Source organism: Octopus bimaculoides, chromosome 9 (genome assembly GCF_046866305.1).
Source record: "Octopus bimaculoides isolate indiv1 chromosome 9, ASM4686630v1, whole genome shotgun sequence".
NCBI classification, from domain to species: domain Eukaryota; kingdom Metazoa; phylum Mollusca; class Cephalopoda; order Octopoda; family Octopodidae; genus Octopus; species Octopus bimaculoides.
Window position 1 is genome coordinate 86,954,644 of NC_142936.1, and position 15,911 is coordinate 86,970,554.

A 15,911-nucleotide genomic window follows, 5' to 3' on the forward strand; every position below is an offset into this window, starting at 1 on the left:
ATAAACTTACAAATCCAAATACACACATATATAAATATATCATCATCATGATACATATATACACAGACAAACACACACATATACATACAGATGTACATACATATACATACATTTACATAAATGCACATACAAATAAATATACACATACACACACAAACAAATATATATTCATAAATATATTTCAATATTTCACTTAGGCACAGCAACACTAATCACCTGGTACTAGAACTCAATATACATAGGTTTCAGAATAAAGTGCTAGTCAAAGACAGAGTGTAATAGGAAATTAGATAAATGATAAAGAACAGATTATGCAATGAACTTCATTTGCATAATCTCCTGTTCCTTCATTTATATTAAATTACATAAACACACACATACATGCATATATATATATATATATATATATATATATATATATATATAATCCACAAGTTTTTTTTATTCTCTCTCTGTTTATTTTCTCTTATTTCTTTTTCTGTTGAAGAGCGTAGGCTCAAAACATACAAGACTTTCTCACTTTCCCGAGCATCAAACTAATACACCTGAATGTTGTTCATACACCTATCTTAGTCTTTTGTTTTTCTATAAATTTCAACTATATATATATATATATATCATCATCATCATCATCATCATCATCATCATCATCGTTTAACGTCCGCTTTCCATGCTAGCATGGGTTGGACGATTTGACTGAGGACTGGTGAAACCGGATGGCAACACCAGGCTCCAATCTAATTTGGCAGAGTTTCTACAGCTGGATGCCCTTCCTAACGCCAACCACTCAAAGAGTGTAGTATATATATATATATATATATATATATATATATATATACACACACACACACACACACACACACACACACACACACACACATATATGAATACATATATATATATATATATATATATTTTTAAACAGCAAAAAAACTCTAAGCTTTGAATCACTTTTGTGACTTTCTGCTGCTTAAAAAAATAAGGAAGTACGTACACAAAAACATATATATTATAAATTGTATACCACTCCTTAATGCCTGACATGCTGAAATTAGTAACTGCAACTTTAATTAATTATTTACTGCAAAGTTTTTCAGCATGAAAGTGTTTCACTGTGTATTTCCCAGGTACAAAAAGTTCAAACATTGCTTATTTTATTGTTTACAACATCCCAATATATTGAACATCACACTGATACAGCAGTCAAAATATGGTGTAAATATTTCACAGTTTCAATGTTCTGCACTCACTTCTCTGGTTCAAATTTCACATACACAAGCTTAAATGAATGCACATCCTATTGGTCAGGCCCACAGTGTTGTATGTCAAATCCTAGTTGACTAAAAATGTCAATGGTCATGCTTACTTGAAGCTATTACAGTTTCATTACAGGAAAGAAACCTGAAACCTAAAACGCCAACAGATTTTTCTTTAGTTTTCATTTCAGAATAAAGAGCAGAACTTAGTAAATTTCAGAGAAACGTATCAAAAAAACATGTTGGGCTTCTTGGAAACATAGCTTTATATATGTTCTTTTCCCATATATGCCTTGTTTTATCTTTTACTCATTTCGGTCATCAAACTGCAGCCATGCTGGGGCATTTTAGCCAAACAAATCAACCCCTGTACTTTAAAAAAATTTTTTTAAAGCCTGGTACTTATTCTACCTGGCTCTTTTGCTGAACCGCTAAGTTACAGAGACTTAAACAGACCAACACTGGTTTTCAAGTAGTGGTGGGGGTCAAACACACACACACACACACACATATATATATATGTACATAATGTACACAACAGGCTTCTTTCAGTATCTATCTAAGAAATCCACTCACAAGGCTTCGATCAAGCCAAGGCTATAGTAAAAAGTACCATATATATATATATATATATATATATATATATATATATATACACATACATACATACATACACACATTTTTCCATCTTTTGACTTCTTTCTGTCAACACCTCAAATGTAAGACCATTTTCCTGATGACAGAGGCTCATCTCATCCGACAATGGAATCAATCTACATACATTTTTTTCTATTTCATGTATTTGATATACTTTGTACATTGACCTGCCTAACTCGCTTGTCCTTACATTTACTTCTCTACCCACTTAAGCACTACTAAATGTAATCTGTACACAGAATATCTGATTCTCTTCTACGAACTATATATATATATATATATATATATATATATATATATATATATATATATATATATGCATAGTGCATGAGAGAGAGAGATCTAGTAAGCATGTGTAGTATATAAAAGAGGACGTGTGTATGCATACACACGTACATGACAGTGATAGGAACTGACTCATACTGTGACAATCCATGCTAATGTGTATTGGGTGGAGACATATTTGAGATAGAACTTTATAGCTGCAGCTCTTCCTGTTACCAACCTTTCAAGGAAAGGATGATTTTATGCCATAAAACCATTTCTCATCACCAGTCACTATTCGGTCCAAAAAAAGACTCATTCATGAGACATGACAGCAAAGAAGAGCACACGTTCACTCTCTGCACGCGATTAGACTCGGAAACCCATTGACCGAATTTGACTCGGAAAACCATTTAATCCAATTAGACTTGAAAACCCATTGACCCAATTTGCTGACTTTCTGATGGCACACAGATGTTGACGAATGGTTGAATAACGAAATCCAAGCTAATTCCTCAACTGTTACAATGGAATTTTGTTCCACCAGGGTTTGCAGGACGTCCTCATCAAGCTCTAAGGATCTTCCAGGACAAGGGTCATCTTCTAGGCTGTAGTTTCTGGCTCAGAATTTCTAAAACAACTGTTGACACTGGCTTACACTTATTGTCCGATCCCCATATACTGCATTAATATTCCTCGCACTTTCCATTGCATTGTTGCTTTTATTGAACTCATAAAGCAAAATATGTTGAATATGCTGCTTTGTCACTTCTATTATAGCTTTGAAAAAATAACAATTAAAATCGAACTGCACTCTTCAAAACTTGCACTAAGAATAAGCATAAGGTAAAATTACTACCAGCTTTTACAGCAAATTGATGCAGGTAGTTTATCCTGTCCCTCTCTAACTTTTAGTTCATGCAATTGAAAAAAACGCATTATTTATGGGATGACCCAATACACACACACAATACAAAAATGAACAAACTGGAATTAAACTAACCTTTATTTCACGTGTTCCCTCCTCCGATGAATCGTCGCTTCCCCGTCGGCTGTTTGCATGTCTCATGGTGTTCTGTTATTGATAAACAGTATTACGGTTAGATGGTGAGTGAAGACACTTATAAAACACTACAGGACAAATGCTTGTGTTTATTACAACCGACGTGCACAATCATCCTGGTCACTCACTGATTAGGCATTCCTTTCATAATAATTACTATCAGCATAAAGCTAAAACAAGCACAGAGATAACAAATTATAGTAGTCATTAACGGAAATAAACACCTCAATGATGACAAACAAATGTTATGGGTGTAACATTACAATACTGATAATAATATCTACACCATTCGCACCGGTTCTGCTTCCAATAAACAGGTAGCAACACTGGTAATGTCACATCATAATGAAATGTGAAGGCCTAGAAATGATTATGGATTTGAGAAAGCAAACTGCAAATCATCACTGTCATTACCAGCATCGTTGTTTAACATTCATTTTTGTTCACTGGCATGGGTTGGACATTTTGACAGGAGTTGGTGAACAAGATGACTACACCATTTGTCACACACACACACACACACACACACACACACACACACGTTTAAGTCAAGGAAAGAAAAAGAACTAAATGTAAACAGTAATGTTCAGTTTCATCCAATGGAAAAGAGTGGTCATTCTAGGAAGAAAGATCACTTACTGCACACACACACACACACACACGCATATACATACCTTTGGTATATCATTAGACAGTTCGTATAGCCGATCTTGTTTCTCTTCATTCTGTGGAATAAAAAGAAAGGTAGGTGAAAAGCTAAAGAGAAAATGGTTGAGTTGTGTTGTGTTGGAAGGAAATCAATGTCAAAATATTTGGAATGGGTGTCGACACGTAGCCCCAGGTCAATTTTGATCCAGCAGACCTACGATCAAAGAAATTCCAGCCATGACCATCTTGTCTTATTCAGACAGTCTATCTAGAACTACACTATCTAATGTAGCCTTCCCGTTTTCTAAAAACAAAACAAAACAAAAAAACAGTAGACTGTGATATGAAGGATATATGGCTGTTGTTTCTAACAGATTGAGATGACCTCCAACCCCACCCCATAAAAGCTTCTTTACTGATTTGTAACATTTGGAGCTTCTAATTTCTGGGCAGGAGATGTTTGAACGATGGAGGGTGGCAGGCTTCCAAAGGTAGTTTTCAATGCTGAACTGTGTCAGGGCAGGCAGAACCGTAGTGGCCAGAGGTTACAATACAGGGATGTGCTGAAGAGACATATGAAGAACTCTGGCATTTCCCCATACAACTGGGAGAAAGGCTCTGTGGAGTGACGAATAGCACCGATTGCTGAAACTCATAATTCCAGCCATTCAGGAGAAACAAGAGAGAGAATGCAAAAGAACACATGAGATGCGTAAATTCTTCATTGCATCAAGTAGCTTCACCTGCAACATTGCTGCTACAGATCAAAACCAGGCCTTGTGGTCCACATGTGAGTGCCAGAGATGAATACTGAACAAGAAGGGTCAACATTCACCTACAACATACAGCTGAAGAAAAAGAAGGATATTATTAATATATCCAGGCGCAGGAGTGACTGTGTGGTAAGTAGCTTGCTTACCAGCCACATGGTCCCGGGTTCATTCCCACTGCATGGCACCTTGGGCAAGTGTCTTCTACTATAGCCTCGGGCCGACCAAAGCCTTGTGAGTGGATTTGGAAGACGGAAACTGAAAGAAGCCCGTCGTATATATGTATGTGTGTGTATGTGTATATGTTTGTGTGTCTGTGTTTGACCCCCAACATCGCTTGACAACCGATGCTGTGTGTTTACATTCCCTGTAACTTAGCAGTTCGGCAAAAGAGACCGATAGAATAAGTACTAGGCTTCCAAAGAATAAGTCCTGGGGTTGATTTGCTTGACTAAAGACGGTGCTCCAGCATGGCCACAGTCAAATGACTGAAACAAGTAAAAGAGTAAAAGAGATATCAAATGTGTGAAGGTCAAGAATGGAACAGAGTGGATCATGACGATGATCAGTATCTGCTAGATTCTTGTAGTAATAGTGGATGTGGTAGATACAGCAACAGCTGCAGCAATGGCAGTACAGTCATTTTCAGCAATAAAATACAATATAGCAAACAGCAGTGACAATTTCTAACTTAGAGGTACTGGGGCACAGATTTAGGAGAGAAAGGTGGTGGTGAGGTTACAGTTGGCAACTGAGCCCAACACTTGACTGTTATAGACCATCGCCACCAGTACTCCAAACCCTTCCAGAAGGATGAAAGGTAAAGTTGGTCTCAGTAGAATCCAAATCCAAACTCAAAATATGAAAGGGACACAGTCGATCTGATGCTCTACCGATTCTGAAAATAATGATAAAAACTTTCATCACCACCACAACTGTAACAAAACACATTATCATCAACCACCTCCATTCAGGTATTTCTAAACCCACTCCTTTCCCTTCCTCTCATCATTCTTACTGTGTCCCCCCCCCACCTCCAGGCCCCACACAAATCGCTGTGCTCAATCTCTTCTTCCCAGAACATTATAAAACCCTCTGGAATCCTCACTCTCCTTGCTCCTGTCTTTCTTAGACCATCACTATGTAGGAGAGCCTTACCCTTCCTCTAGAACCAACACAAAAAAAGATGACTTAAACTCTTCAGTGTTCAGATTCTGTCAAAAGTAAAACTTATTTATTCACAGGTCTTGGATTAATTATACACATCTTGTAGCTTTGAGATGTTGATGAGGATAACTTAATTTTTAGAATGATATTGTAGGGTTGGTGTGAGAGGCCAAATCTGGCCAGTTTGAACATAAGATAGGTAGAATATTCGGGCTGGATATGGCCTGTTTAAATGCTAAAGGGTTAAAGTAAATTTCAGAAGTTTTGGAAGAGGAGCTATATTGACCCCATTCTGAAAGGATGAAAGGCAAGGTCAACCTCCTTTGGAATTTGAACCTAGAACACAAAGCCAGAAGAAACACAACTAAGCAGGATTTAAAGTAAATGAAACCCAGTCGTCGTTGTTGTTGTTCTGGTAGTATTGCTGTTTACATCCTATTGTCAATGTGTATACCTAGCTATCATGTTGTTGTATATAACCTACATACCTTACTATATATAGAAAGAGAAAGACACGTAAAGGGTGTGGTCACTTTCTCAATAACTTACACATCTTGTTCAATAACAGAAACCAAACACTACTACCACTGCAACTATCAACTGTGCTTTAGACCAGCAAAGTTTATGAGCAATAAACTAGTTATGCGTCCACAAAATATTCTAACAATTTTTATACATTTCCTAATGATATTTAATCATAAAAATACAATAGGACCTTTTAAGCACTGAATGGTTAAGAGGGTCCAACTAAGCAAAATAGAAATCAAAGGGGGGCCATAGGTAAAAAATGGTTGAGAACCCCTGCTCTACAGTAACCAGAGAAGGGATTGAACACAGCACTGCAAGCTAACAAAACAATGAGCACTGAGGTCATTTGCTTTTTAATAGCTAAACTAGGACCTGTTTACAGCCCTTACTGGCCTGGGCCAGTAAGGACCAAAGTTCTCTTTGTCACGGGACATCGTTTATAAAGTCTTCTGAGGGATGTTAAATAATGGAAATGGTTGAGAACAGTGAGATTCATCAGACACAACCACATGGTTAGATATCTGTAGGGGAAGATGTATAATTGAGTGAATCAAGCCAAGTATATAACTGGTACTTAAGACATCCCAAAGAGACAAAAAAACACTGTTGACTTCAACTCAGAACAGGACACATGGTTGAGTACCATAAAGTGTTTAATGTGGCGGTTGTTATCAGACTCAAGAGAGAAATTATGTAGTTCTTTGATCTGCTCAAAATAGCAACCAAATCTCCCCTTCATCACATGCTGCAATTGTAAGAAAAGAAATATTGGATAACATAGTCTGAAATACACAACATTTTGGAACAAAAACACTGTATGGTCAAGGGTTGGAATACTTTAAATCATAAAGCTGCCCAGTCACATCTGACCTAGAGCTAAACAACAAAAATAATGCAACAAAAATAATGAAGTAAAAAAGTGGTCTGAATGTTATTGCCCAACCTGCTAGAAATAACAGCCAAATCTCCCTCAATTTACACGTTGCTATCTTAAAAAAGGGAAAGAGACATGTAACCAGTATATGTTATGTGTTACTGAAATAAAGTGAGGGTGATTAAGGTAGACTGAAACAGCCTTGCTCATAGAATTGCTCAATCAAGGCTGACCTGGGGCTTAACAACAACAACAACAATAATTACTTGAAGAGGAAAACAGGGACTTTCAAGAGGAAAAGTAAACTGATTCAATTTACTCCATGACTGGCACATTTTTATTGCTCACTGAAGAACGAAAAGTAATGTCCAGCTTGGCGAAAATTTTAAATTTAGATTGCAAAAGTTAGGTAACGAGTAGAGGATGGGTTGAGAGAAACAGAAACTAGAATGAAAGAGAGCACTAGGTATCCAAAAGTGAGGAAGGTTTAGCATAAAGAGCAGAGCAGAGCAAACCTCCTATCAGCTCCAGTTACTTGAAACCAAGTTGAGAAAGGAGAACATCTTGAGAAGAGCAAAAGATTGACAAGGTAATTCTACACCACAACCAGTGTGCGTGTGTGTACCACGTTTGTATGTGCATATCTGCATGCATGTATATAAGTATGTAGTTATATCTACCATATCTCTATAGGCTCTGTATGTGTATGTGTTTGCATGCATATGTAAGTTTGTATGTATAAAGTTATGGTAGGTGGTGGTGGAGGTGGGTGCTGTGATTACAGTATGTGTGATGTCACAATTGAATATGGAGACCATTTGATGATGTAACAGATTTAATAAATGCTGATTTAAAAACTCAGTGAGGTCATAAGCCAACTATATTTCAATTTACGTGGCAATGCATGTACATCCATCACTGATAAACCTGTGTGTTTGTGTGTTTATGGTCTCAGCTCTGCTTTGTAAATTATCAGCAGTTGTCGGTAACTAAAGTATTTTCAGACCCCAAACGAAAGGGATGAAGACCCAGCTATATAATGAAGTACTTCCACCAAGAGATGTCCCTGGTGACACTGACAGCCAACAATTGGAGGTACCAAATGTACATGTGTTTATACACACACAAACATACACATACATGAATATGTACAAACACCATCATCGTTTTTAACATTCTCACCAGAAACAGAGATAGGGAGATGCTCATATATGCAAAGTCCTCTGATGAAGAATGTACAACCTGACGTAGGTTAGTAGTTAGTGGCTTCAGATTTAGAGCTAGAAGGACTCAGAGAGCAACCCAGTTTGTAAAAGGGAGGTATGAAAGATCCATTGAACAGTAAGGGATATAGAGAAGTTCAAAAGGAAGCATTTGTTGAGAAGGATGAGAAGTTAGAGACATACAACTTAAAGGATAACTGGAAGTTCTTATGGGACAACCTACTGAGGGCTACAGACCAAAAATGTGGCTGATGCAAAGTTCCAGCCATATCAAGGGTGGTGATGTGGTGGAACAGTGAGGTAGAAAGAACCATAAAAGCAAAGAGATAGGTTTGAAAGGATTGTAAGAATAAGAGTAGCATAAAAATATACCAGGTAACTAAAAGAGAAACTAGGTGATAGTTCTATATAACAAGGAGGGAAGCAGAAAGCAATGTTTTATGTGGTGTTCTAGATTGCAAGACAGTATATCAGAGAAAATTGTAATGTTGTAGGCAAGAAATGTGTATGATAGGCTTGCACTTTGTGATTCTGAAAAGAAAGAAGCACAGAAGTGCTACTATGAAAGGCTACTAAATGTGAAAAATGCATGGGAGAAGGCGAGTCTTCCTAATGTAGACCCAAAACCAGGGACAGCTATTAGTTGACAGCAGGATGAGAGAAAAAGCAATTAAGGATATGAAAACAGGGAACGCTTCTGGTCCTGCAGGAATTACCACGGAGATGTTTAAAATATTTGGTGAAGTGAGATACAGCCTAATCAATTGTATAATTAACCCTTTCATTACTGTATTTATTTTAAGATTCTCTGTGTTTCTTTAACAAAGAATTTAGTAAAATAACTTAGTTATCATTAAGCTAGTGTTAGGAACATAAATTGTGACTAAGGTTTGGTGGAAGATTTTAATTCAAAACTTATGAAAACAAGACATTTGTACTCAGAACCAGAGCCGGTTTCAGCCAGGTTGCTAACGAAAGGGTTAATCAGGTTGTACAGGAATGTATCATACTCAATGACTGATGTAGCAGCATTATATACAAGAGGAAAGGATATGTCATAGATAGAATTAGAGGTACTAAATTACTGGACCAGGTCATAAAAGGTACAGAAAGGGTTATAAGCTCAACTTATTAGGAAGAGAATTAGCCTATATGAGTTTGGTTTTGTACCAGAGAGAAGCACTACTGATGCTCTTTTTTCTAGGAAGTGTTTGGCTAAACACTTCTGTAGGAGAAGTGCTTAGCCAAAAATAAAATATTGAACTTGGCATTTGTTGACATGGAGAAAGCCTTTAATAGGGTCCCTCATTTCATCTGGTGACCATTGTCGAAGCCATGTACAGGGTGCAGTTAGTAAGGTGAAAGTTAATGAGTATAGTAATGAATTTAGTGTGCATGTAGGAATTCACTAGGGCTCAGTTCTCAGTCCCCTCATTTATCATAGCTCTTCAGACTAGAAGAGAGGAGTTTAAGACTGCTCGACTTTGGAAGCTCATCTATGCTAATGATTTTGTTCTTATAGCTGAATCTGTGGAAGAATTCAGAAACAAAACCTGTGGAAGTGAAACTTGGAATTATCAAGAGTCGTAAGTTAGGTAGAGAACTGGGCAACAAAGATTTTATCTTCTGTAACAACAAATATCTATTACTTGGAAACAAGACCAGAAATTTGTAGAGGGAAAGCATGGCTGATAAACTCAAAGCTAGCATATGACTGGTGAAAGGTTTTTCACCCCAGAGGGATGGAAAGTGCTGATTTCAGCTCAAAATGTAAACAAATGAAACAAAATACCATCAATAATTCAGTCAGAATCTCTATTTCAACCACTCTATTGCATCGCCCCTACTGTTAACAATAATGCCAACCCTACTATCTCATTGTTCTTATTCTGATGAATTATCAGAAATTTTCTTAAATCATATCTATGAAGACTGATTAGATATGTAAGGCCTAATATGCTATCTCACTGTTATCAGTGCTAACTGAAACTTACCAGAGAGGTGTATATACTAGTTAAATCACTAGTGAGACTTACAGATTTAGTTACTCAAAGGTTGGACCTACACAGTGATGCACTCACCATGAAGCCTGTACATTTGTACACTCACCAGCGAGGACTATACACAGTAGCACACTCACCAGGATGGTCTACTCACAACAACACTCTTCCCATGATGTCTACACACAAGGGTACATTACCCAGTGAAGTCTGTATAAAGTGGTACACAGTAAGGTTTATATATACCAAGCATGAACAGTCTTTTTCATGAAGCAGGCCGCAAGAGACATGGTTCATCAGGATGCATGAGAAAAACATTCAAGGTAATTTTTTTTTATTAGGTGTTCCACTGAGAAATTTTTGTGAACTTCAGTTTGCCTATGAGTGTTATGTACAGTAGTAAATTGAAATATTTCATTGTCTGCACTGGCTCCAGTCTCAGTGACATCATTCTGAAAAATGACATCAATATATTAGTTTGTTCTTAGAGACTAGACATTTTGGAATCCATTAGCTCTTCTAATTATTCTGAGATGGTTAATGACTCCGTTGTGCAGAATTATAGTTCGTAGATCTACTGAGGAGAATGACATGGTCAGTGGCTCCACTGTGCACAATTACATGGTTAGTTGCCAACTTAAATGGTCGGTGATGCTTTAAAACATCAGGTTTAGCTCTGAATCAAGCAGTCCAATGACTGAAGATATTTCCAGCATGACCGTTCCGTCTTTTAGCACATTCAGTGTTACATTAGGTCATTCCTATTTGAAGACAATAGTGCTTAATTTTAAGAATATTTGGCTGTTATGTCTAGCACACTGAGTGACAATGTAAAGGACCCCTTGTTTCCCCACTGCGTACTATAACAAAATAATTTAATAAAAGGTACAGAACTAGACGGACAGTCAAGGAAGTCAAACCAGTCTAGTGACCATTATTCAGTTGTTTATTAAGATTTTAAATACAATTCTCGTTAATGTTGTTTAGAATCAGTCTAATTTCCCCATTACCACCATTTGAAGTTACTGACAACAAAAGTCATTTACAAGAATTCATAAGTACACATCGCTCTCTCTCCTCTTCCTCGAGATCTCTGAAGAAGATTCAGGAGGAGGAGGAGAAGGAAGGGTAGGAGGAGAAGCAGAGGAAGAGAAAGTCGACTTACCTCTCTCTGCTGTTTTTCAAGTTCCTTCATTCGGATTTCCCTGGCTTCACTTCTTGACGCTCTCTTGGCAGCCAATTTAGCCTCAGCCTGTAATGGAGAAACACAACAATGGGTTATTATAGAGGCTTTAAGACATCTGATTCAGTGGGGAATGGCAGGAAGAACAACAACAACTACATACTGAATAGTCAGTAATTGCTCTGATAAATTGCAACAACAACAACAACAATGATAACAAAGGTTATGAAATCAACTATAATAACAAAATCAAGAATTATTAATGATTAGCAGCAACACTAACAACTTGTTGAATAGGCCTTGAGGTTTTATGTACAAAGAGTTAATTACAGTGGTCATTAATTATATAACTTAGAGAAATACACATCCTTACAGGATTACAGACACACCCACAAATTGAGGACTACAGACAGACAGACAAACACATCAACGGTTATAGAGTAAATTTGTATTAGATAGATCTAGTACAAACTACTCCATTATCATTGCTCAATAAGGAAGCTGCTGTAATTTCTCAACGAAGGCATATATCACTATATGGTTACTATAGTTTAGCCCGGTTCAGCTCTGATCAGCCAAAATTAACATCAAAGGCAATCTAGCTACAACCATCCTGTGTTTTTGAGTATCTAGAACTACATATTCTAAGTTGTCCTCTCTTTGTTTTCAATATAAGGACATATGATATTTGGCTGCTATTTCTAGTAGTTTAAGGAACCATGCAGAGGCTCTTATCTCTTGTTGGCATATCACATGACAAGGATTCCTCTATTAGAACTGATGCCTTTGTCGGCTGAGTGTTTCAATGTTTTTGGAAATGAACATTATTCTATTCTGCCCCAGTTCACCAAGGTTTCAGTATGAATAGGTACCACCATATCATGTGGGAAATGTTAACTAAGATAGACTGGTATTTTATCCAGGAGATATCAAAGAGATTTATCTCAATTGTAGTGTGCTTCAAGGCAGAACACTTTATTCTATGTTACTTAACTCAGCTAGGGTGGAGGCGCAATGGCCCAGTGGTTAGGGCAGCGGACTCGCGGTCATAGGATTGCGGTTTCGATTCCCAGACCGGGCGTTGTGAGTGTTTATTGAGCGAAAGCACCTAAAGCTCCACGAGGCTCCGGCAGGGGATGGTGACGAACCCTGCTGTACTCTTCCACCACAACTTTCTCTCACTCTTACTTCCTGTTTCTGTTGTACCTGTAATTCAAAGGGTCAGCCTTGTCACACTGTGTCACGCTGAATATCCCCAAGAACTACTTTAAAGGTACACGTGTCTGTGGAGTGCTCAGCCACTTGCACGTTAGTTTCACGAGCAGGCTGTTCCGTTAATCGGATCAACTGGAACCCTCGACGTCGTAAGCGACGGAGTGCCAACAGCTCAGCTAGTTGTCACAAAGAGAATAAGCTACCATAATATTAGGAATGCCATAGAACCAAGGAGTAAATAACCTCTTCCTCACAACACAACATTATTTACTCCTCACCCCTTACAAACCAAGCCAATGTGGCAACCTCTACATAGTCTCTCAACTTGATGAAAATAGAGGCCAAATCTCCCTCAATTCAAACCACACTAAAGGACATACTGGATATTGTAATCCTGGGTTTTCTGTACATAAGAGAGAGATGGAATATAAAGGTCTGCTTAATCAGGGCTGACCTGGGGCTAAACAAGAACCCTTACAAAAATTAACACACACACATACACACAAAGGGGAAAACATTTTAATTTACATTTGAAAACCTGACAGACAAAGATGCTTGATGTGTGTGTGAGTGTATAAGTTTATTAACAGAATAGTTCGTTATTTATTTGAGGAGTTAATGGAAACTACAGTGAGAAACAGCAAAGTTAATAGCTCAAAATCACTACAGGATGAACAACAGTAAGATATATTAGTATCAAAATAATAATTCTTTCTACTATAGGCACAAGGCCTGAAATTTTAGAGGAGGAAACTCATCAATTCCATTGATCCTAGTGCTTAACTGGTACTATTCTATTGACCCCAAAAGGATGAAAGGCAGGGTCAACTTTGGTAGAATTTGAACTCAGAATGCAAAAGATAGATAAAATGCCACTAAGCATTTTGTCTGGTGTGCTAATGGTTCTACCAGCTCACTACAACAACAACAACAACAATAATAATAATAAAGGCGGTGAGCTGGGAGAAACGTTAGCATGCCGGGTGAAATGCTTAGCGGTATTTCGTCTGCTGTTGTGTTCTGAGTTCAAATTCCACCGAGGTTGACTTTGCCTTTTATCTTTTTGGGGTTGATTAAATAAGTACCAGTTACGCACTGGGGTCGATGTAATCGACTTAATCCCTTTGTCTGTCCTTGTTTGTCCCCTCTATGTTTAGCCCCCTGTGGGCGATAAAGAAATAATAATAATAATAATAATAATAATAATAATGGGTTCAAATTTTGGCACAATGCCATCAATTTTGGGGGTAGGGTTGGGGATTAGTCAATTACATTGACCCCAGTGTTCAACTGGTACTTATTTTATCAACCTCAAAAGAATGAGGATGCAAAGCCGACCTCAGTGGAATTTGAACTCAGAATGTGAAGACAGAGGAAATACCAGTAGACAATTCTGCCAGTTTGCCACCTTAATAATAATCCTTTCTACTACAGGCATGAGGCATGAAATTTGGAGTGAGGGGGCTAATCGTTTACATTGACTCCCTCCCCTCAACTGGTACTTATTTTATTGCTCCCAAAATGATGACAGGCAAAGTCAACCAGCATGGCATTTGATCTCAGAACATAAAGACAGACAGAATACCGCTAATAATTTTTTTCCCTCAGCATGTTAACAATCCTGCCAGCTTGCCCCCTTAATAATGGTTTCAAATTTCGGCACAGGGCCAGCAGTGTTTTTTTTTTTTTTTTTTTTTTTTTCCAAAGGGAAGAGGAAATCAATTTCATCGACCCCTAGTAACTTGACTGGTAATTATTAATGCCAGTCGGCAATTTTGTCTGGTGCACGAACGGTCTTGCTAGTTCACTCAGCTTAATAATAATAATGGTTTCACATTTTGGCACAATGCCAGCAAGTTTTGGGAGGGTGTTAGTCAATTAAATTGACCCTAGTGTTTAACTGGTACTTATTTTATCAACCCTGAAAGGATGAAAGGCAAAGTTGACCTTGGCAGAATTTGAACTCAGAACATGAAGTCAGATGAAATGCCACTAAGCCCAGCATGCAACTGAATCTGCCAGCTCACTGCCATAATAATAATAATAATAATAATAATAATAATAATAATGATAATAATAATAATAATAATAATAATAATAATAATAATGATGATAATAATAATAATTATAATAATAATGTTCTACTATAAGCACAAGGTCCTAAATTTTGCAGGAGGGGGCAAGTCAATCCCGTCGACCCCGGTGTGTAACTGGTACTTATTTCATTGACCTCGGAAGGATGAAAGGCAAAGTCAACTTCAAAACAACTTGAACACAGAACAAAGTTGGGGAAAATGCCACTAAGCAGTTTTCCTGGTGCAGTGACAATTCTGCCAGCTTCCCACCTTAATAATAATAATAATAATAATAATAATAATAATAATAATAATAATAATAATAATAATAATCCAAAGCAATAACTCGATGAAGTCTCTCCAGATAATTCCAAATTGCTGAGAACAAAAGAAATGGTTATTTGGATGCTAGCATGCAGAACTATAGAAACTATGAAATATATTAACAGAGCCACAAACTAGCTTCAAGGAATCAACTATAGTAGTAGTAGTAGTGTTAGTAGTAGTAGTAGTAGTAGTAATAAAGAACAGCAGTAGTAGTAGTAGCAGTAGAGAAAAACCCAGGTGATGGAGAAATTGTAGAGTATATAGTAGTAGAGACTGTGACAGACATGACTGAGTATATTGGGAGTAAAAGAACTACTGTAAACCTACATCACTTATTGTGACTGATCACTTCAGGACAAGTACTTAACTGTTTGTATTAGAACCCAGAGGTAATGTTTAAAATTTAACCCGGCGGAGGGGGGGGGGGGGAGAAGCGTATGTAGATATATAACTGTGTACGGTGTTGTAGCAGACCTGAGAGCTGTGTAATGTACACTGAATTGAATTACATGTGATTGCATTATTATACTAAACCTAATGGCCATTACTGTGTGTGTAAGGGAGAGGGAGAGAGAGAGAGAAAGAGAAAGAGGGAGAGAGGGAGAGAGAGAGAGAGAGGGGTCAGATAATTAAAAAAATGCTCATTGCTGATAATCATGTA

General features: G+C 37.4%; 1 protein-coding gene across 14 annotated transcripts in view; it reads right to left on the bottom strand.

Moving 5' to 3' along the window:
• The window catches only part of LOC106869544 (leucine-rich repeat flightless-interacting protein 2), a 217,385-nt gene that overhangs the window by 62,574 nt on the left and 138,900 nt on the right, over positions 1-15,911 (bottom strand). For 12 of the 14 annotated variants that reach the window (XR_016243241.1, XR_016243240.1, XM_089357978.1 and 9 more), the window contains 3 exons: positions 11,616-11,702; positions 3,915-3,965; positions 3,181-3,252 (listed from right to left, as the gene is read on the bottom strand). Coding sequence is in view for 12 of the 14 variants with exons in the window: in XM_089357981.1 (XP_089214107.1) it covers positions 3,181-3,252; positions 3,915-3,965; positions 11,616-11,702 (210 nt within the window). In the remaining 2 variants the exon portion in view is untranslated. Of the gene's footprint in view, positions 1-3,180; positions 3,253-3,914; positions 3,966-7,493; positions 7,650-7,742; positions 7,874-11,615; positions 11,703-15,911 lie in introns of those variants that run through there. The other 2 variants (XM_089357979.1, XM_089357976.1) reach the window with 2 other exon arrangements.